This window comes from Triplophysa dalaica, chromosome 21 (genome assembly GCF_015846415.1).
Source record: "Triplophysa dalaica isolate WHDGS20190420 chromosome 21, ASM1584641v1, whole genome shotgun sequence".
NCBI lineage: Eukaryota > Metazoa > Chordata > Actinopteri > Cypriniformes > Nemacheilidae > Triplophysa > Triplophysa dalaica.
The window spans coordinates 3418251-3440579 of record NC_079562.1 but is presented as its reverse complement, the minus strand read 5'-3'; the positions used below and the strand labels follow the sequence as shown (position 1 = coordinate 3440579).

The 22329-nt window shown below is 35.9% G+C and overlaps 2 protein-coding genes and 2 pseudogenes across 2 annotated transcripts; 2 read left to right on the top strand and 2 right to left on the bottom strand.

Moving 5' to 3' along the window:
• Positions 1-879: 879 nt before the first annotated feature.
• Positions 880-6585, top strand: abhd6a (abhydrolase domain containing 6, acylglycerol lipase a). Its single transcript, XM_056735665.1, has 9 exons — positions 880-1206; positions 1736-1855; positions 2872-3028; positions 3604-3717; positions 4635-4767; positions 5344-5501; positions 5594-5648; positions 5728-5828; positions 5924-6585. The coding sequence occupies exons 2-9, from the start codon at positions 1737-1739 to the stop codon at positions 6101-6103; spliced, it is 1017 nt and encodes a 338-aa protein (XP_056591643.1). The 5' UTR covers positions 880-1206; position 1736; the 3' UTR covers positions 6104-6585.
• A 705-nt stretch (positions 6586-7290) lies between these two features.
• Positions 7291-8673, bottom strand: LOC130410495 (transcription factor HES-5-like). Its single transcript, XM_056735190.1, has 2 exons — positions 8599-8673; positions 7291-8487 (listed from the first exon to the last, which is right to left on the bottom strand). The coding sequence occupies exons 1-2, from the start codon at positions 8644-8646 to the stop codon at positions 8071-8073; spliced, it is 465 nt and encodes a 154-aa protein (XP_056591168.1). The 5' UTR covers positions 8647-8673; the 3' UTR covers positions 7291-8070.
• Positions 8674-12675: 4002 nt separating this feature from the next.
• On the bottom strand, positions 12676-14016 carry LOC130410507 (transcription factor HES-5-like; annotated as a pseudogene).
• Positions 14017-15926: 1910 nt separating this feature from the next.
• Positions 15927-17147, top strand: LOC130410486 (transcription factor HES-5-like; annotated as a pseudogene).
• Positions 17148-22329: the final 5182 nt, after the last annotated feature.

Here is a 22329-nt window from a genome sequence, read left to right as displayed (position 1 = left end):
CAATTGTCGTATTTTGGTTGTTTTGTTGTCCTCCACAATATAGATTTATTGTTAAACAAACTAAATGATGCTTGTGATGCCAGTGTTAATTTCAGGTAAGTTTCATCAATTTACATTGCATAGAGAAAAACTTGTATTATACCATTTAATGTATTTTATTTATTAATAAACTATTACTGTTATTTAAATTATATTATTGTATGAAAATGCATGTGAAGCTGCTTTGCAACAATGAAAAATGTGAAAAGCTCTGTATAAACGGAATCCAATTGAATGAAACTATGCATGATGGATTTTCATTTGAATAACGTGTTAATTTCTCACCGTTGTGCCCCCTGCTGAAAAAAACCTATAGAACCAATTAGAGAAACTTTAACAGATTTAATGGTTATATATTTCTTTATGCTTCTTATTAAAAAACATCACATCACAAACATACATACGTGAATATATCACGATGTATATATTTACATTCATAATAGAAAAAGGATAAAAGAGACACAATTATGCAGGGGAAATCTTAAAATAAAGGAATAATATTCCTGGAATATGTTTCAAGAATCCAGTGATTTTGGGTTTATTATTTTCCCATTTTGTTTGTGAGTGTGAAATTCTCTATATGAAGAAAAGGTAGGCTAAATCCAAACGTTTTTCTATAACTTTACTTTTGTACAATAAGAATAAATCCTTGCTAGATTGCATAATATTTCATTTTCTTGTTCTTCAACATCCGATACTCAACACCATACAAACAAATTGGGAAAACATACAGTTATAAAATAAATCGAATGGTTATTATGGGAACTTGGTTTTAACAAAACTACCGAAACGAGGTTAACCGGAAATTGGCTTTTATTTTGAAATCCATTCTCACTCAAGTGAAGACTGCGGTCTTTTGCAACCTCTCCAGCGCCCCTTGAGGAAAACCCCCAGTTAGCCTCTTCTGTTTCATTTCCACTCCAGCTGTGCACCTGACAGATGTCCAAAACAATTTCAGTCGACAAAACATTATGCCCTGAATGTTTTCTCCTTTAATTCGAGCGCACTTCCCTGTTTTAAACGCCGTGAACGCGCAGGAGTCAGTACGCGCTTTACCTTGAACGCGCTCGGCATTATGAAAGAGTGACATGACTGAGGGCTGATCGACTTTACTGGACATTCATTTCATGTACAGCACATTCCTAAACTCTCTGCGATCATTCTAAGGTATGATCCTTAATAACAGATGTTATTATTGTATAATATTGCCATTAAATGCATGTTATTGCCTTTTAATGTCATAAATACTGCTGCATGTCATCTGTTTCAATGTAACATTACAACAAATTAAAGAGATTCAATGTAACAAGTACATTAGAGTTGAGTGTTTTTATTATTTATTGCTGTCTTGTCATGCAATCAATAGGTTTTAAATAAGATATTTATATGGATTCGTTTTTATATTGCTTATCTGTGAATGGTGATGTTTGCTCTTGTTTACTTCTATAATGTCACAGTAAATGATTGTATATCTTAGATTCTTTAAATTTTCTCTCTCTCACACAAATGTGTTCTTAATTCCTTTCATTGTTTTTTCAAATCTACTGACCTATTGATGGATTAAGTATCCTTGTACTCATGTAATAAATGAAATTGTCACCTTAAATGTGATGCTTTACGCTTTTATCTAGACCATGAGACACCATTAATTTCACCTTAATGTTATTATAATTCTGCTTTATTTATTCATTCGCAGGATGGATTTTGAAATGGTGAATATGTTTGTTATTGCCGGAGGGACGCTGGCGATACCCATCCTGGCATTTGTAGCCTCTTTCTATCTGTGGCCTGCATCGCTTATTAAAGTCTACCACTGGTGAGTGCCTGTAAAGATCCTCTCCTATAGATACTTACATTTAATGTCCATTAGTTCATTAGATCTTATTTGTACAGAACGTACTTGTTAGTACAGACGCGGATGAACTGAATAACACTTTATACACACTCCGGGGAATCATTTCAGCATTTTAACACTCAGTTCTGCTGTTAAACAGCAAAATCTTTCACATCATCATTCACACTTTATTATTTTAGAAGTCTTATCTGTACAATCAGATTCAGTTAAACCAAACATAGGTTCTGAACCACAAGATAAAGTTGACGTGTCAGACGCCCACAGCATCACCCTTTTTTTTTTGAAAGGTTGCTGTGCAGTTGTAGTGTTTTTATTTTATATATGTTACTGCATGATACTTTTTGATCAAAGTAGTATTTTTGATTATGAAGAATACCTCATGTTAGCAGTAATGTTACCAAGTTTGTTTAATCTGTCTTGTTTTATCAGCGATGAAGGCAGATACGGGTGATTATTTTCCTCATGTGAATGGTAACTGGGTGAAGGGTGACTCGACACAGGACACATGTTACAATACAAGTTTACTGCATCTGTTAAATATTTCATATTTGCCTGGTAAACATTTGCTTTAAATAATGCATTCGCTTTCTATGCAGTAAACAAGCTAAATCTGTGTTTTTGGACTGTCCTGAACACGTTGTCTTGACTTTTTGCTTATATTTGTCTACACTTATGCAAGCTGGCTGTTAGACTTTGGTTTCTGTAATATCTTTGAGTCAAACTCCGTTAATGTCACTCCGCTCAAGGACCATTTATTAACCTTTGAACTGTTCTTTGATTCATTCATAATCACAACCTCCCCTATGACTTACACGCCAAAGCATTTAAACATATTTAAACACACACAAAAATGTGTAGCCAAGCAAGTTTTGATTTGGCTAGTGCGGTGTTTCATTTCCCCTCTCTGTATATTAAAATGTTTGCTCAACAGCTTTTATCACTGTGTGATTCACGTGTTGTGTGTTTTTATTGAACAGGTATTGGCGCAGGCGTCTGAGGATGCAGGTGGATTATGCAGAATACGAAGGATATCGCTTCTGTTATTCTCACAGGGGAAGTCCGGGCACACGGCCGTCTGTTCTTATGTTACACGGCTTCTCTGCTCATAAAGACATGTGGCTGGGTGTTGTCAAGGCGAGAAACCACCATTTAACAGACGCTTCATACTTCAAGTTCATACTTCATTATTTCTGCTGAATGTGAAGATTTAAATGCTTCAAAATATCCCGTTTCATAAATTTACCAGCAAACCACAAAAAATGTGGACTAAAGATTTTATCAGTCAAAATAAATCTATGGATTAACATTAACATAATAATATCAGGAACATGAAAATCATGTCATAATGAAAAATGTTTGCGTAGGCATGTTTTTTTCAAGGTATTGGATTATTAAGAACAGACTAAACAACGACAAAATGTAATACAGTATAAAACCTTAAAATACACATAAAGAAATTAAAATGTATAAAGATTCAAAGATAGATTCAAATGCCAAAAATAAAAGATTTTTAATTCATATTTTCTAGCCTTGCATGTTTAGTCCAGATAAATGTGTAAAAAAAGAGTACTTGCATCTTATTGACCGTTGTAAATTTGAAAAGAAGATGATATACATTCTTGAAATTAAACGTGATCCACGCTATTTGAAGTGTGAGATAACACTACTGTTCATGTGCCTCTCACATGTCTATTGTTTTGATTTTGCAGTTTCTGCCAAAAAATGTGCACCTGGTCTGTGTCGACATGCCAGGCCATGAAGGGACCAGCCGCACCAGTGCCGTGGATTATTCCATAGAGGGTCAAGTGAGACGCATAAACCAGGTGAGATTTCATCGCATAATGAAACTGGTCATCAGTCAGATGACACTGAACATAAAGTGAACTTGTGCTCTGTTGTCTGTCTGAGGTTCTCAAACAGAACAATATTTTGAAAGCACCACAAATCCGCAGTATTGAGGCCACTGACCTATTTTATTTTTTTGCTCACTCTCACAAGATGTTCAGACCGATTTTTCCTGATGACGCACTGGTGTTGTTGTGCATGTAGAGATCTCAAATATCTTGAGATGAGTGAAAAGCCCTTATGTGTTCATTTTCTTACAGCTAATCAGTTTTCTTTAAACAACACTGACTTGTTCTTAAAATAGATCCCCTTCTGTGAGCCCAAGGGACTTTTTCTCAGCTTCAGAGACTGAAATGATGCCTTTCATCCCTCTTTCATTAAAGGCTGTAAACTATGATTTGCACTGATGAACTTGATTATTACTTGCAAACATGTCGTTTTATGATGTTAAGAGAGGTTTGTTTTTATGTCTGAACAGACAGCCTCTGTTTGTGATGGCTGTTTGGCAGTTGTTGCTTCTGCAGATTAAAAATAATCCACTTGTATGTGTGAAGTACAGCGTTTGCCATCTCTTCTACTGCCAGCCAGTCTATGCTGTATAGTCTCTTATGTAAAACCGCATCCTAAACTAAGAAAAATGTAGGTACAACACAATCACAAACAGTGAGACATATCTGATGGTGAATATACAGTTATCTCGTAAATTTTCATTGAATTAATGAATTTAGATCACCAGCCAGAGATTACAATGATATTACTTTATCACATGTCTCGTGTCCTATTTGTCTTGAACAGCATTATATTTCTGTTTTTTGTATGTGATGCTTCCTAAAACTGTAGACCAGTTCATTAACACCCATTGATTTACAGCTGTTTTGCTTTATTTTTTGTTTAGTTTGTGAAGCGCATCAGGCTTAACAGAAAACCTTTTCATCTTATCGGCACGTCAATGGGTGGAAACGTGGCTGGAGTTTATGCTGTGCGACACCCGTCTGATCTTTGCGGCGTCACTCTCATCTGTCCAGCAGGTGAATGCTGTGTGTGTGTCTGTGTGTTTGTGCAGATTTCAGTAAAATGTTCCCTCAACAATAGTTAAACGCAAAATCAATGACACGGCAGGGAGCAGTCGACAGGGCCCACCAGAAAAACACAATTCTATTAAACTAAACAATATTTTCTGTAGTCTTTACTTTATATCCTAATGATTTTTTGCATTAAAGAAAAATTGGTAATTTTTACCCATAACTTGTATTTTTGGCAATTACAAAAAATTTACCTGTGCTACTTAAGACTGGTTTAGTTGTCCAGAGTCACATTTCATTGGCTCTTGTTGCTCTTGAATTAAACCTGTGCATCCTTGAGAAGGGAATAGTAGTCTACAGTTCCATCTAACAGTTTTCTTTAGAAGGACTTTTTCTGAATGATTCGTTAAAACATTTGATTCGTAAGTCTTAATCACTTAACGCATTTAACTGAAGCTCAAGCATAAATACTTTCTGTTTGTGTTTTTCCAGTGTCCGCGAGATAAATTTAACATGCTTTATTTTTAGTCCTTATCAGTGCTCGTTGTAAAACCTCGATGTGACACATTTGTGATTTCCCAGGTCTTCAGTATCCCACCGAGAGTACGTTTGTTCAGCGTTTAAGGGAACTGGAGGAGACTCAAGAAACTGACGGGATTCCCCTCATCCCCTCCACACCTGATGAAATGGAACAGATGCTGAAATTATGCTCATACGTGCGTTTCAAGATTCCCAGACAGGTACATATACGTTTCATTTTCTGAAGGAAGTAAAACTCACAGTTTCTGAACAAAACACTTGGTTACCGCATCCGTCTCTGTTTTTTGTTTAGATTCTTCAGGGTCTAGTTGATGCCCGTATTCCAAACAACGGCTTCTACCGAGAGTGTGCGTACTTTAATGATTTGTGCAAAAATATGAGACCTATGTTCGTAGACGCAAGAAAAATTCTCAATTGTTCCTGCAGGTTTCATGGAGATTGTTGGAGAGAAATCGAGACATTCTTTACACGAGAACATGCATCTCATCACAGTTCCTCTTCAGGTTATTTGGGGGGAAAATGACCAGGTACAACCCACTGAATTTATGGACGGGAGTGTAACAGAAATACAATTCTTTACATTACGTTTATGCTTTGACAGCATTTGTTTGTTGTACTGCAGGTGCTGGATGTGTCTGGGGCTTCTGTTCTCGCCGAGGCCGTCCCCGATTGTCAAGTTCATCTCCTAGATAACTGTGGTCACTCAGTAGTGATGGAACGACCGAGAAAATCCGCCCAGCTCATCATGGACTTTATCCTCGCACAACAGAACGCAGGCAACAGCACAAAGAAACTTTCCTAAAACTGGCCTTTATGTGATGTTGGGTTGAATTCAAGTTTAAGCTCTCTGCTGCTCACAGTAGGTTGTTAGAGGTCGCTGTGCTGCTCTGACCCTTTTTACCTTGAACCGTGACATTTAATCGATGAGTGACCACGAATACAGTTTATATACTGAAAGTTGTTTCGGATGAAAACGTCTTACAAATATCAATATGTCATTTTCCAGACTTGTAAATAATCAAAGTTATTTTTTTAGCGAATGCTCAGGGACGTTGAGTTTATCAAGCACTTCAGAAGCTACTGTTCAGTGTGACTGCGGGCTGTAGTTATGTGAACTTTAAAATAGAAACATGGAAACATTTGTGTTTATTATAAGAGACATTTCTCAATTTTCTCTGTTTAGTAAAGATTTGCGGATTGTCGGTTATAGTGAGCAACCTACCTAGACAGCACTTTTGGACATCATAGGCCGAGTCAGAAGAAAAGAATAAAAATGTGACTCAATGTCACACGGTATGATATTTCATCAGGAGAGACACAGAAACCAATGATATAAAGCTTGACGTGCCGCCATATTAAGTGCAACATTTCTTTTGATTTCAGTTTCACTAAATAAGCTCAAAATATCAGTGGTTTTCTCTCACAAATGTTGTTTTGCTTCAGACGTTAATTAACCATATAAAAATGAACCATATAATCATTTTTATATTTGGTTTAACTTTTCCTTTTAACGTGATGCCAAGAATATCTCTAGATTGTGAGAGCTTCAGTGTTCTTTCCTTTCTCTTTGTGGTTGAGTGTTTATCTTCAATTTTAGGAAGTATAGTTTTAACGGTGTTACATACACATAACTTTGTCTTTAAGAAAAAGGATTACATCTTTCTCATTTCAGTATTTTGTATGAATCATGTTCCAGAACATGTCTGTTCACAAAACTACTGAACATGTGTTAACTATATATTTTGGAAGTTGTGCAAACACGTTTTTAATTATTTATTCGACTAGTTGTCAAATAAACTGGTGACTAAAACAAAATCGTACAGAACTGATGTTTTTTATATCATTGAAATGTTCTCAATGTTTTCTTTCGTCTGTGTAGGTGCAGTTTCAACAGCTTTAAAACACAAGAAACTATGTGACGTTATTTCGTTTTATTTCATTCAGTGATAATGTATCACAACATGACGTTTGAAGAATTCTTCAAAACACACAGGAACTTAAAACAGAACGTGGTTCATATGATGAACTAATGTCTTTATAAAAGACAGTTGCACCGTGTTACGGACATTAAAATATCATGATAACAATGTATCACATTTTCAATAAATCATTTAAACATTCCTTACAAAGGGAAAATAAAATATTCAATGTTGATCTTTCGACTGAAACATAAACATCTTTAGATCTCAGTCATCAACATAGCCTTAAAAGTATATTCAGAATACAACGTCTGAAATCATTGAGTCTTCATGGAAGTAAAAAACTTTATACTTCACAGTATATAAATATTTTTACCACCTGAAAACAATTATTCTACCAATTTCCTCAAAAATGGAAATCAATGTAGACAAACTATTTCATTTAAAAAATGAAAACAATGTATTTTTTCCTTAATGGAAATTGTTACCGTTAGTATCTGCCTTCATTAAAGCAAATTAATCTGATTAAATGTTAATCAAATCACAAATTAAAGATTTAATTATTAATAATATGTCCGTGACTTTCATAGTGTTCTTAAGGACAAAGATAAACTACAAAATCATTTAACAAAAAAATGCAAAAAAATATAAATTTTGTAGCAAAATGTTAAGAATACTATTGTAGTGTTCCTTGAATATTGAGTCTTCATTGAAGACGGAATCCTCAGTGTACTAATACAGTACAAATATCTTCTCCAAACTGGATCTGATGATCAATCTTTTCTCAAAAAGAGAATTGTTCATGTTGTCTAATGTAGACGTTCAGTGTGTTATCGGTAGTTGTAGGTGTCTACCAGGGCCTCCAGATGGCGCTCTTGTTGACATTCATCTCTTTGTTGATGGTGTTGTGGTGTGTGGAGCTCAGCTGAGGCAGGACACTTTCTCTCCTGATCTGTTCAGATGGTGTCTGCAGGTTCTGGAAGTGCTTCAGCAGTCTTCTCTGTGTCTTCTGTGTGTCATGTGTGGACAGAAAGTGCACAATGTCATGGACACACCTGGAGAAGCCTTGATTGACAGCATGTGAACTGGAGTCCAGAACAGACTGCTGGTGTGTCATGAAGCTGACTGTCATCTCCAGTATATCTGCTTTCTCCAGCTTGGAATCAGACTGCTGCTTGAGGAACTCTGGATCCAGAAGAGCCTTGAGCTGCTCGATGCTTCTGTTGATACGATCTCTTCGCATCTTCTCTACGATTGGCTTTCTCAGCTGAAAACAGAAATGAAAAGACGTTAAGTGACTTTGTCTTAGGAAACACGTAGAAACAGAAGACTTGAGAGGTGCTAAAGTCATGTTGATGTAAGCAGGTGCTGAATGTACCTTGTTGTTGAGATGGAGATGCTCGTCTGAGATGATTGTAGGTGTCATGTCTGTATCTCTGTGCTGTAGATCTCTGTGTAGAGCGAGTCTGATTTGCTCTGTCTGCAGCTCCTCTATTTATACTCCCAAATCTCCATATGAATGTGTGGAGCTTGTGCTCGCTGGACTTTCTCACACTTTCTAGCCAATCGGAGAGCTGGAACACACAATGAGGAATGTGGGGTCACCCAATTCAGGGGTTTTCATCTTTATTGTCTTGGACTCCAGATGTGTGTGTTTGTGTGTAAAGATCTCATGTGAGGTTCCCACACTGACTCTCTGTCCTCACATCAATGAAACACAAAAGCATCCAGAGTCCTGAATGGAGCATTAGTGACGGCTGAAGACTCTCTGTTCTGTCTGACGTCATCAACCATCTGGAGGGAAACCTCCTCACGCTGAACGTGCCATGACAGGATATTTTAATTCAGATTTTTTTTTTTACTAAACAAAAAATCATGCCTTAACATTTTACATTTGACTTAATACCACATGCTAAAGATGACTTGATTCCATGCATACATTTTCCAGTTTTATAATGTTTATGACAAGTGCACAGAAACAAATGTTAATATTGAAATGTTGTTCATGGGAAGAAGTTGATCAGTTTTGTCAAGCAAATATGTGTAAATTTCTTTGTGTAAAATTAAAGTCTCACTGTGTTTGTGTGTTATGTATTGAGGTTCTTTGGGGGGTTTAAGATGCTAATGACCCTAGAAGTGTGATCCTGTTCTCCATAGCTTTCCCACACACAACAATAGAAGTGTGTCTATTCATATGATAATGAAGCTTTAGATGAGCAGCTCCAACAAGATCCATCAGGAGATGATTCACTGTCTCTTCAAGAACACATTGATTTTTACTTAAACTGACCATTTAGAGACCCTCACATTACCTTCTTCATGTCAGAGATTTTTGCAGATATATTTACATATAGAGACATTTTTATGCTTTGTATGTATTTATGGTGGTTTTAGTCAACATTATTGGAATCATTAAATTATATGTTTTATATTCTTGCTTAGTCTGAACAGTATGTTTTCATATTTTTGTCTTTTGTGTCTCTCTCTTCAGTTTGAACAGGTAATGAGTTAATTAATGTGGGTTGAGTTTATAATTGGAAACATGTGTTACAGGTTTGTTTCAATGACACTTCTGGGCCGTTTTCACAGCTGTTGGTAATGTAATAAAACAGAACTGTTTGTCAACAACAGAAAATGCGCTTTTGACCACAGAAGTCCTTGTCATTTACAAAGTAACACTTTTAAAGTTCAGTTCTGTGACTTTCTACCTGAAAAGACTGAACCATCGCAGTACAATTACAATACAAATATCTTTACAAATAAGCTGGAACTAAATTCCTCACTAACACGATTATGTATTCTTACAGATATATGAAGTGGTTCATGTCAGACACTGAACCTCCTGCTGGAGTCACAGAGACAAACAGCTTCACACACTTCTGTATTCATCACATTAAATCAACAGAAGTGTGTCTGTTCTAACTGGACTAAACACTCCATCAGCTGTGCTTTAATCTACAGCAACATTCTGTTATTAAATGTTAAACTTGACATTTTAAGAAAGAAAACAGACAAATTGAAATCAATAAATAAACTAAGCCTATAAGGTTTATTTATATGCATATATATTTGAATTATTCTTGACAATAATGCAGGTAAGAAAAACTCCTGTTTGAATGATTAAAGTTTGTTTAAACTATTACACACACGCAACCACACAGACGTGTGGAGAAACATATTTGTATCTTCTGTTGTTTAAAGAGTTGATTTAAAAATCTCATTTTTCAGTCTTTCTATTTTTTTCATAGCACACACACGCACAGACGTGTGGATAAAAGCTGAGGGTTTGAGAGACCTGATGGGAGACACAGAGACACACGCTTTCCCACACTTCTGTCTTTACTACGGTGAATCATTCACACAATAGAAGTGTGTCACTGTGACAGAACTGAACACAAAACAACACAGCAGTTCCCACAACTCAAAACCACCTGCACACACTTAACACTTTCACATTTTCAACGTTTAAACTGAAATATTTTTCACATTGTTAATCTATGTGGCTATAGACAGAAAACATTAATAATGATTTTTCTTTCAAATATAAATGTGTAATTTTTCATGTTTTAATACAAAAAAATATTCACAATTTCTTGTTTATTATGTCATCAATGTTTGTGATTTTGATAATCTAACAGATCTCACTTACACTCATATTCAGCTTTTGATATCTTGTGGGAACCTGAATTTTCTTGAGTCCCCACATTCATACAGATGAATATAAGTGACCTTGCTGGCAGATGGCAGTGTGAAGAACATCCCATCTATTCACTGAACACAGAAACAATCCACAGACTTTTGTTCACAATTCTGAGGCTTCTGATTGGCTGAGATGAGAGAGATGCTGGTCTGTGAGTATAAATGGAAGCTGCAGATGAAGATCTTCACTTCTACAGAGACAACAGATTTTCACTGACGACACAAAGCCGAGCTTGAACTTCAACACTTGAAACAAGAGGAATCCACATCAGTCATGGCAACATACATCAACGTTTCTTTCCAGAGCGACATCAAACATCAACACGTTCAACACGCAAGGTGAATAACACCATTCATTTATACAATTATTAGTGTCATCTGAAGTGTTTCTCTCACATAATATTTGAATTGAACCGCATCTAAAAGATATTTTGTTCTTGTTTCAGATGTGTTCTGACGTGCTTGGAAAGAAAGTGTGGAAACAGTCTGGAGAAACTCAAGTGTGCTCTGGGAGAGTATCTTCAGAGCGGCATCAGTTCAGATATTTTGGAGAGGGCCTTGTCTTTCATCACCTTGAAAAGAGTTTTGCTTTCCCATGACGGCTACTCCAAATATTCCCGTGACATTCTGCGTCTGTTTCCTGATCACACAGAGGATGTAGCAGCGTTATGTTCTGAAGAATAAACATTACATCAACATCATGATGATGTCATCAACAACATTTCCACAAACTGTGTTGAGAAAAGTTGAATACACTAGCATGCTTTTTATATGGAATTTATAACGTAAATAATAGTGACTTGTACATTGGGATGTATATTTTGAGTGAAAATAATATTTTTGTATATTTACAGTAATAATTGTTCCTCAGTTTTCTTTGCATTATATGCATTATTATTGGCAGTTACACTACACATTTCTTCAATGTGTAAATAGTGTTTGTGTTTTATAAATGAGTGAATATTTTTATGCTGTGAGTTGAGTGGCATAAGATTTTAAACCAAAACTTCTTTTAATGGAAGTGTCGATTTATGTAAGTGTTGTGATTTTTAAACCACACAAAATGACAATTCTGTCCAAAATAAAGAAATTAAACCCACGCATTTATTGTCATTCTCATTTTGTTTCACCAATAACTTTAATGAAAGTTACTTCATCAGCAGGAAAGTAGAGAACATTGGTTCGTAATAAATAATAATAAATAATATTGGGTACAGTTTTTACAGCTACACCAGTAGATGCATGAGAAGTGAGCGTTTAAGTCCTTGTGGATAATAATTTTGTTTTCTATTAATTGAAGTTCAGTTCTTAGATGGCACAAAACTGTTCAAGAGTCTGGAGGTACGTGTCTTGAGGGATCTTGACATCTTACAGAGTTCAACAGAGTAAAGCTGTGGTTGCCATGGTGGGATGAATTTTATTATTCTTAATGTGAACGACATTTGACTTGTGTTTGGTCAAGTTGAAGCAGATCATCTGAGCGAATGTCATTACATTTAAACAGGTTTGTGCTATTGATGGTTTCTATTCTATTATTCCGGTTTGTATATAGATGTGCAGCTCTTTCATTAAAAAAATCGAATGTAGTATGTTCTTATGACACTCTTATTATCCGTTTATGAATCCTCATTAATGTTAAACTTGTTTAAATTACATTCTCTGTAAAAACCAAACACTCTTCTTTGTGTAAAATAGGAGATTGAAAACAGTGTAATCTTGTGGTAAACACAAATCATATGAATGATGACAAATGTGATGAAAAGATGTTCAGTTGATTGTTTTATTGCAGCAGAAATACATTCACTGAACTGCTTTAGTATTTCAAAACATTCAATAACCTTCACAGAAGGAAACAATTGATCACACGATCAATTCACATCCACTTATGTCAACAATGACATACTTAAAGTTTCTGGTGAAAATATAAACCTTCACAGAAGGCACAATGACAGCTGTATACAGTAAAAGACTGTTGATAACAACAATAAGAAACTCTCAAAACAGAGTCGATTAGCATCATGTCTATTATAGAGCAAAGAGAAAAACTTCACATAGGAAATACAAAGTCTGACTGCTGATAATATCAGCCGTTATTAAATGTGTCACCCAATGTGGGACATTTCATATAAACAACACAGAATTCATAACCATGACAATAATATCAAAACATTCACATTTCAATGTGATATAAATTATCTGTAAGATAAATAATGTGAGAGGAGATAAAACACCTCACGCTGGAGCTCTTAACAAATAATCCATACAGCAAGATTCTTGCCATTAATTTACATTAAATAACATTTGTTATAAACAACGATAAATCTGTTTGTCTTCAAACAAGCTTTAAAAAAATTATTTCACATGATGTAAAAATTTGTCATTCAGTTCAAGTTTATTCCCATCAGGACTTCTTTAGTCTCTTCACAGAAGACGGAATCCTCAGTGTACTATTACAGTACAAATATCTTCTCCAAACTGGATCTGATGATCAATCTTTTCTCATAAAGAGAATTGTTCATGTTGTCTAATGTAGACGTTCAATGTGTTATCGGTAGTTGTAGGTGTCTACCAGGGCCTCCAGATGGCGCTCTTGTTGACATTCATCTCTTTGTTGATGGTGTTGTGGTGTGTGGAGCTCAGCTGAGGCAGGACACTTTCTCTCCTGATCTGTTCAGATGGTGTCTGCAGGTTCTGGAAGTGCTTCAGCAGTCTTCTCTGTGTCTTCTGTGTGTCATGTGTGGACAGAAAGTGCACAATCATGATGTCATGAAGCTGACTGTCATCTCCAGTATATCTGCTTTCTCCAGTTTGGAATCAGACTGCTGCTTGAGGAACTCTGGATCCAGAAGAGCCTTGAGCTGCTCGATGCTTCTGTTGATACGATCTCTCCGCATCTTCTCTACGATTGGCTTTCTCAGCTGAAAACAGAAATGAAAACGTTAAGTGACTTTGTCTTAGGAAACACGTAAAACCAGAAGACTTGAGAGGTGCTAAAGTCATGTTGATGTAAGCAGGTGCTGAATATACCTTGTTGTTGAGATGGAGATGCTCGTCTGAGATGATTGTAGGTGTCATGTCTGTATCTCTGTGCTGTAGATCTCTGTGTAGAGCGAGTCTGATTTGCTCTGTCTGCAGCTCCTCTATTTATACTCCCAAATCTCCATATGAATGTGTGGAGCTTGAGCTCGCTGGACTTTCTCACACTTTCTAGCCAATGGGAGAGCTGGAACAGACAATGAGGAACGCTCAATGATCCTCTATCAAAGCTGGTGTGTCAGGACAGCAGGTGGAGGGGCGACTGGAGCTGATGGAGAGACTCACTGTGTGAATGTGGGAAAGTGGTGACCCTGTAGAGAGATCCGATCTGCTGCCTGATGTTCACATTAATGTCACTCAAACAGCACACGCTACTCAACACAACACACACGTGTGGAAGAGACGCTCATTTCAGACAAACATCACATCGATGAAAATCTTTCTAATATTGTAGAACATCAAACTGTGTTTTACACTTGTGCCATCTCTTATAGATAGATGGACTTCATTTACTTTGTGTCCTTAATATATTTTCATAAAAAACTTTATATTCATTGACAGAAAACAATATGCTCATTATAATACAGTGTTCAGTTTTATAAAATGTGTTTTTATGGTAAATGTACAGATGAGTTTCTTTGAATATATTTGAATCTAAAGCTTTAGAGTCCTGTTGTGGAATTCAGAGGTCTCTGTCATTGTCTTGGACTCCAGATGTGTGTGTCTGTGTGTAAAGATCTCATGTGAGGTTCCCACACTGACTCTCTGTCCTCACATCAATGAAACACAAAAGCATCCAGAGTCCTGAATGGAGCATTAGTGACGGCTGAAGACTCTCTGTTCTGTCTGACGTCATCAACCATCTGGAGGGAAACCTCCTCACGCTGAACGTCCTCACGCTGACCAACACGTCACGACTTCATCCAGGAGTTACATTTATTTCAATATTATTTTATGATCATCATTTTCTCTTTTAGAAGTTAGCTTATTATTGATCTTGACGAAGTTGCACACTATATCTGAATGTTGTTTAAAGCATTAAATAATACTTTAATATAATGTGTGAATAAGACATGTAAATGAAACTTTTGTACTGCTTTAGTACCAAATGCTAAAGATTAGTTTCTTTATTGTATAAAATTTTGATAATGTTGATACATGGAAAGAAACAAATGTTAATATTGAAATGTTGTTCATGGGAAGAAGTTGATCAGTTTTGTCAAGCAAATGTGTTTAAATTTCCATAAGTGTGTCAAGTCTCTGTGTTTGTGTGTTATATATTGAGGTTCTTTGGGGGGTTTAAGATGCTAATGACCCTAGAAGTGTGATCCTGTTCTCCAGAGCTTTCCCACACACAACAATAGAAGTGTGTCTATTCATATGATAATGACAAATACCCTGTGGACTTTTCCAATTCATGTAGTTTTTGTTTAGAAATATTTCCCATGAAATACATTATTTAAAAAATAAAAATATATGTTTCCTTAATATAAACAAGTAAAAAAATTCTAAAGGAGAATAAGGGAAATGTTTGTAAAATTAAAGAAATATGCACCCTTTCAGTAACTTTAGCCACCCTTGAATTTTTAACATTAATTTATGTTATTCTTTAATTCACCCAAAGTTGTAAAAAATATATTATTGCCTTTTCGTAGACTTTGCTATTTCTGTACACACATTCACAGCAGTGATGATGGAGTGTTTAGTCCTCTGAGAACAGACACACTTCTATTGATTTAATGTGATGAATACAGAAGTGTGTGAAGCTGTTTGTCTCTGTGACTCCAGCAGGAATCACACAAATCACTTCATCTGCTAAAGCAGATTCCTCATTGTGTGTTCCAGCTCTCCCATTGGCTAGAAAGTGTGAGAAAGTCCAGCGAGCTCAAGCTCCACACATTCATATGGAGATTTGGGAGTATAAATAGAGGAGCTGCAGACAGAGCAAATCAGACTCGCTCTTCACAGAGATCTACAGCACAGAGATACAGACATGACAACTACAATCATCTCAGACGAGCATCTCCATCTCAACAACAAGGTACATTCAGCACCTGCTTACATCAACATGACTTTAGCACCTCTCAAGTCTTCTGTTTTTACATGTTTCCTAAGAGAAAGTCACTTAACGTCTTTTCATTTCTGTTTTCAGCTGAGAAAGCCAATTGTAGAGAAGATGCGAAGAGATCGAATCAACAGAAGCATCGAGCAGCTCAAGGCTCTTCTGGATCCAGAGTTCCTCAAGCAGCAGTCTGATTCCAAACTGGAGAAAGCAGATATACTGGAGATGACAGTCAGCTTCATGACATCATGATTGTGCACTTTCTGTCCACACATGACACACAGAAGACACAGAGAAGACTGCTGAAGCACTTCCATAACCTGCAGACACCATCTGAACAGATCAGGAGAGAAAGTGTCCTGCCTCAGCTGAGCTCCACACACCACAACACCATCAACAAAGAGATGAATGTCAACAAGAGCGCCATCTGGAGGCCCTGGTAGACACCTACAACTACCGATAACACACTGAACGTCTACATTAGACAACATGAACAATTCTCTTTATGAGAAAAGATTGATCATCAGATCCAGTTTGGAGAAGATATTTGTACTGTAATAGTACACTGAGGATTTCGTCTTCTGTGAAGAGACTAAAGAAGTACATCATGTGAAATATTTTTTTTTAAAGCTTGTTTGAAGACAAACAGATTTATCGTTGTTTATAACAAATGTTATTTAATGTAAATTAATGGCAAGAATCTTGCTGTATGGATTATTTGTTAAGAGCTCCAGCGTGAGGTGTTTTATCTCCTCTCACATTATTTATCTTACAGATAATTTATATCACATTGAAATGTGAATGTTTTGATATTATTGTCATGGTTATGAATTCTGTGTTATTTATATGAAATGTCCCACATTGGGTGACACATTTAATAACGGCTGATATTATCAGCAGTCAGACTTTGTATTTCCTATGTGAAGTTTTTCTCTTTGCTCTATAATAGACATGATGCTAATCGACTCTGTTTTGAGAGTTTCTTATTGTTGTTATCAACAGTCTTTTACTCTATACAGCTGTCATTGTGCCTTCTGTGAAGGTTTATATTTTCACCAGAAACTTTAAGTATGTCATTGTTGACATAAGTGGATGTGAATTGATCGTGTGATCAATTGTTTCCTTCTGTGAAGGTTATTGAATGTTTTGAAATACTAAAGCAGTTCAGTGAATGTATTTCTGCTGCAATAAAACAATCAACTGAACATCTTTTCATCACATTTGTCATTATTCATGTGATTTGTGTTTACCACAAGATTACACTGTTTTCAATCTCCTATTTTACACAAAGAAGAGTGTTTGGTTTGTACAGAGAATGTAATTTAAACAAGTTGAACATTAATGAGGATTCATAAACGGATAATAAGAGTGTCATAAGAACATACTACATTACATTTTTTAATGAAAGAGCTGCACATCTATATACAAACCGGAATAATAGAATAGAAACCATCAATAGCACAAACCTGTTTAAATGTAATGACATTCGCTCAGATGATCTGCTTCAACTTGACCAAACACAAGTCAAATGTCGTTCACATAAAGAATAATAAAATTCATCCCACCATGGCAACCACAGCTTTACTCTGTTGAACTCTGTAAGATGTCAAGATCCCTCAAGACACGTACCTCCAGACTCTTGAACAGTTTTGTGCCATCTAAGAACTGCACTTCAATTAATAGAAAACAAAATTATTATTCACAAGGACCTAAACGCTCACTTCTCATGCATCTACTGGTGTAGCTGTAAAAACTGTACCCAATATTATTTATTATTATTATTTATTACGAACCAATGTTCTCAACTTTCCTGCTGATGAAGTAACTTTCATTAAAGTTATTGGTGAAACAAAATGAGAATGACAATAAATGTGTGGGTTTAAGTTCTTTATTTTCGACAGAATTGTCATTTTGTGTGGTTTAAAAATCACAACACTTACATAAATCGACACTTCCATTAAAAGAAGTTTTGCTTTAAAATCTTATGCCACTCAACTCACAGCATAAAAATATTCACTCATTTATAAAACACAAACACTATTTACACATTGAAGAAATGTGTAGTGTACTGCCAATAATAATGCATATAATGCAAAGAAAACTGAGGAACAATTATTACTGTAAATATACAAAAATATTATTTTCACTCAAAATATACATCCCAATGTACAAGTCACTATTATTTACAGTATAAATTCCATATAAAAAGCATTCTAGTGTATTCAACTTTTCTCAACACAGTTTGTGGAAATGTTGTTGATGACATCATCATGATGTTGATGTAATGTTTATTCTTCAGAACATAACACTGCTACATCCTCTGTGTGATCAGGAAACAGACGCAGAATGTCACGGGAATATTTGGAGTAGCCGTCATGGGAAAGCAAAACTCTTTTCAAGGTGATGAAAGACACGGCCCTCTCCAAAATATCTGAACTGATGCCGCTCTGAAGATACTCTCCCAGAGCACACTTGAGTTTCTCCAGACTGTTTCCACACTTTCTTTCCAAGCACGTCAGAACACATCTGAAACAAGAACAAAATCACTTTTAGATGCGGTTCAATTCAAATATTATGTGAGAGAAACACTTCAGATGACACTAATAATTGTATAAATGAATGGTGTTATTCACCTTGCGTGTTGAACGTGTTGATGTTTGATGTCGCTCTGGAAAGAAACGTTGATGTATGTTGCCATGACTGATGTGGATTCCTCTTGTTTCAAGTGTTGAAGTTCAAGCACGGCTTTGTGTCGTCAGTGAAAATCTGTTGTCTCTGTAGAAGTGAAGATCTTCATCTGCAGCTTCCATTTATACTCACAGAACAGCATCTCTCTCATCTCAGCCAATCAGAAGCCTCAGAATTGTGAACAAAAGTCTGTGGATTGTTTCTGTGTTCAGTGAATAGATGGGATGTTCTTCACACTGCCATCTGCCAGCAAGGTCACTTATATTCATCTGTATGAATGTGGGGACTCAAGAAAATTCAGGTTCCCACAAGATATCAAAAGCTGAATATGAGTGTAAGTGAGATCTGTTAGATTATCAAAATCACAAACATTGATGACATAATAAACAAGAAATTGTGAATATTTTTTGTATTAAAACATGAAAGACTACACATTTACATTTTAAAGAAAAATCATTATTAATGTTTTCTCTCTATAGCCACATAGATTAACAATGTGAAAAATATTTCAGTTTAAACGTTGAAAATGTGAAAGTGTTAAGTGTGTGCAGGTGGTTTTGAGTTGTGGGAACTGCTGTGTTGTTTTGTGTTCAGTTCTGTCACAGTGACACACTTCTATTGTGTGAATGATTCACCGTAGTAAAGACAGAAGTGTGGGAAAGCGTGTGTCTCTGTGTCTCCCATCAGGTCTCTCAAACCCTCAGCTTTTATCCACACGTCTGTGCGTGTGTGTGCTATGAAAAAAATAGAAAGACTGAAAAATGAGATTTTTAAATCAACTCTTTAAACAACACAAGAGACAAATATGTTTCTCCACACGTCTGTGTGGTTGCGTGTGTGTAATAGTTTAAACAAACTTTAATCATTCAAACAGGAGTTTTTCTTACCTGCATTATTGTCAAGAATAATTCAAATATCTATGCATATAAATAAACCTTATAGGCTTAGTTTATTAACTGTCAAGTTTATAATTTAATAACAGAATGTTGCTGTAGATTAAAGCACAGCTGATGGAGTGTTTAGTCCAGTGAGAACAGACACACTTCTGTTGTGTGTGTGAGTGATTTAATGTGATGAATACACACACTGTGAAGCTGTTTGGGAGGGCACCAGTGTGTGTGTGTGTGTTTGTGTGTGTGTGTATCTGTTAGGAACCAGATTCATTGTTGTGTGTTTTAGATCTTCCATTGGCTGTAAACTGTGAAAAACGTATTAAATGCATCAGTAATTTCTTCCATGTAAGGAATGACATCATATGATGCAAAAGAGACTGATCCTGCATCAGAAGAACTCATCTTAAAGCGCCCTCTGGAGGCAGTTTGTTATTGTATATGCGACTGGTTTTAGGGCCTTTTTATTTGCTTTTAAAAAAAGACAGCGAAAAAAATGTATTCTACTTTCTGTTATGGAATTCCTGTCCTGGCCTTCTATTAGTTTTCATCAAATGAATAAGACATTTATGTTTAACATTTTACACTGAAAATCCAATATTCGCAACGCCTTTTCTCATCTGACCCACGTGACGTACCGTAGATGAGCGCGCATGCGCCTTGCAGTTTGAATGTTGACGTTTGATATCCAGCAGAGAACTAGAAATAAAACTAGCGCCTAAATAAAAATAATAATAATAAACTAGCACCAAAATCATCTAAATTGCACAGTGCATACTGTAATACCACTGTGAGGGAAGATACTAATTATTTTGTTTGTTACATAATGTTGCTTAAAATACGTGTCATTTGTTGTAGTTTTTAAAAGCAGACAGTTCTATAAATTCTTTATTTTGCTAAGGTTTTAACAGTAAGCACTTGTAATTGAAAGAAATAAAGACACAATTTTAAACCAATTCCGAAACACTCGATATTATGTAACGCGCATGCGCAGACGCTACCTGGGCACTGAACCATATATATTGATACTTTTGCACTAAACAAGCGATCTTATTAATACATTTTTTGACCTCTTGTAATACGAAATGAAGCTTAAATTTCCAGTGTAAAAAATGTTCTTTTCAGTAAATATATTATAGTGATCTAAAAGGTCAAACCCTCAGAGACGTGGAAACACATTAAACGACGTACATTATTTTATATACAGGTGTTAAAAAGTCTCATAACGAAATAAAAAGAGGTTTATTTCAACTCTTCAAAAGCAAACATTTAATTGCTGACATGTGGGAATCTTGTAGAGAAGCTGTTTAGAATTAAGCTTCATTATCATATGAATAGACACACTTCTATTGTTGTGTGTGGGAAAACTCTGGAGAACAGGGGCCGTTTCAGAAAGCAGGGTAAGTGCAAACTCAGAGTAAGTCAACCCCAGAAAACGGAATACTCAGGGTTTTTGGTTTCAGAACGCAAGGTATGTCAAACCCGTGACCGCGGGGTAAGTCAAGCCCATTTCCGAAATCGAGGTATCTTATACTCCGAGTGAGTAACCAGAGTAACATAGTCCGTGAACCTAACCTGGTCGGGAGCAGGGGCCCGTTTCAATAAGGAAGCTCAACCAACACTGAGTTAAAATCTGAACTCTGAGTTGATTTACTCAGAGAATAGCTACTCTGAGTTTTCAATTTCAGACCAGCTGATTTGAGTTAGTTCAATCCACTCTGAGTAAGTTCACCCTAGGTTATGATGAAAAGCCATCATCAATTGAGTGAAGATAGCACGATTCACCATGGCAACGGCACGTGACAAAAGCGCTCTGTTCAGTTCTCGCCAGAGTAGCGATTCTCTGAGTAAATCAACTCACAGTTCAGATTTTAACTCGGTGTTGGTTGAACTTCCTTATTGAAACGGGCCCCTGGATCTCACTTCTAGACCCGGTCTCACAGACAAGTTTATCTTAAGCCATTTTAGTTGGATTAGGATATTTGAGTCACTTTTATAAAAATGCTTTTTGAAAGATACTTTACTTATGTGCATCTTTAGACAAAACAATGGCACTGACATATTTTATGATATGTTAGGGCAAGTTATTTTCAGTTCACACATTCATTTAAGTCTGGGACTAGCCTTAAAGTGATACTTCACACAAAAATGTAAATTCTGTCATCAGTTACTCACCTTCGAGTTGATACAAATGTGTTTATTTTTTTTGTTCTGATGAACACAGAGAAAGATATATGGAATAATGCTTATAAGCAAACAGATCTCAACACCCATTGACTCCCATAGTAGGAAAAATTACTTGATCTTTTTCTGTTCTGTTGAACACAAAAGAAGACATTTTGAAGAATTTAGGACAGTTCTCGGGCACTTTTGACTACAATTGTTTTTTTCCTACTATTGTAGTCAATGTGTGTTGAGATCTATTTGGTTATAAGCATTCTTCTAAATATCTTTCTCTGTGTTCATCAGAACAAAGAAATGTATACACATTTGGAACAACTCAAAGGTGAGTAAATGATGACTGGATTTTCATTTATGGGTGAAGTGTCGCTTTAAGATGTCTGTGAAACCGAGCCGTAGTGTCATTAGGTGAAACTTAAATCTTATTTACTGATTTGATTAAAATATTTCCAGCAATATGAAGCAATGTTTCTTTTATTTGCTGTTTTAGGTTTAGATGTTTAGGAAAGTTGTATTTATAAATTTACGCTCATCAGTTTATTTGTCGGTCAGC

What these genes read in the sequence shown, in the direction of transcription:
- abhd6a (XM_056735665.1), top strand. Translation starts at nt 1,737, where the DNA reads ATGGATTTTGAAATGGTGAATATGTTTGTTATTGCCGGAGGGACGCTG. An exon ending in GTTTCAAGATTCCCAGACAG is followed by an intron (nt 5,502 to 5,593) that starts GTACATATACGT and finishes TTTTTTGTTTAG; the next exon opens with ATTCTTCAGGGTCTAGTTGA. An exon ending in CAACGGCTTCTACCGAGAGT is followed by an intron (nt 5,649 to 5,727) that starts GTGCGTACTTTA and finishes TTGTTCCTGCAG; the next exon opens with GTTTCATGGAGATTGTTGGA.
- LOC130410495 (XM_056735190.1), bottom strand. Translation starts at nt 8,646, where the DNA reads ATGACACCTACAATCATCTCAGACGAGCATCTCCATCTCAACAACAAG. An exon ending in ATCTCCATCTCAACAACAAG is followed by an intron (nt 8,488 to 8,598) that starts GTACATTCAGCA and finishes TTCTGTTTTCAG; the next exon opens with CTGAGAAAGCCAATCGTAGA.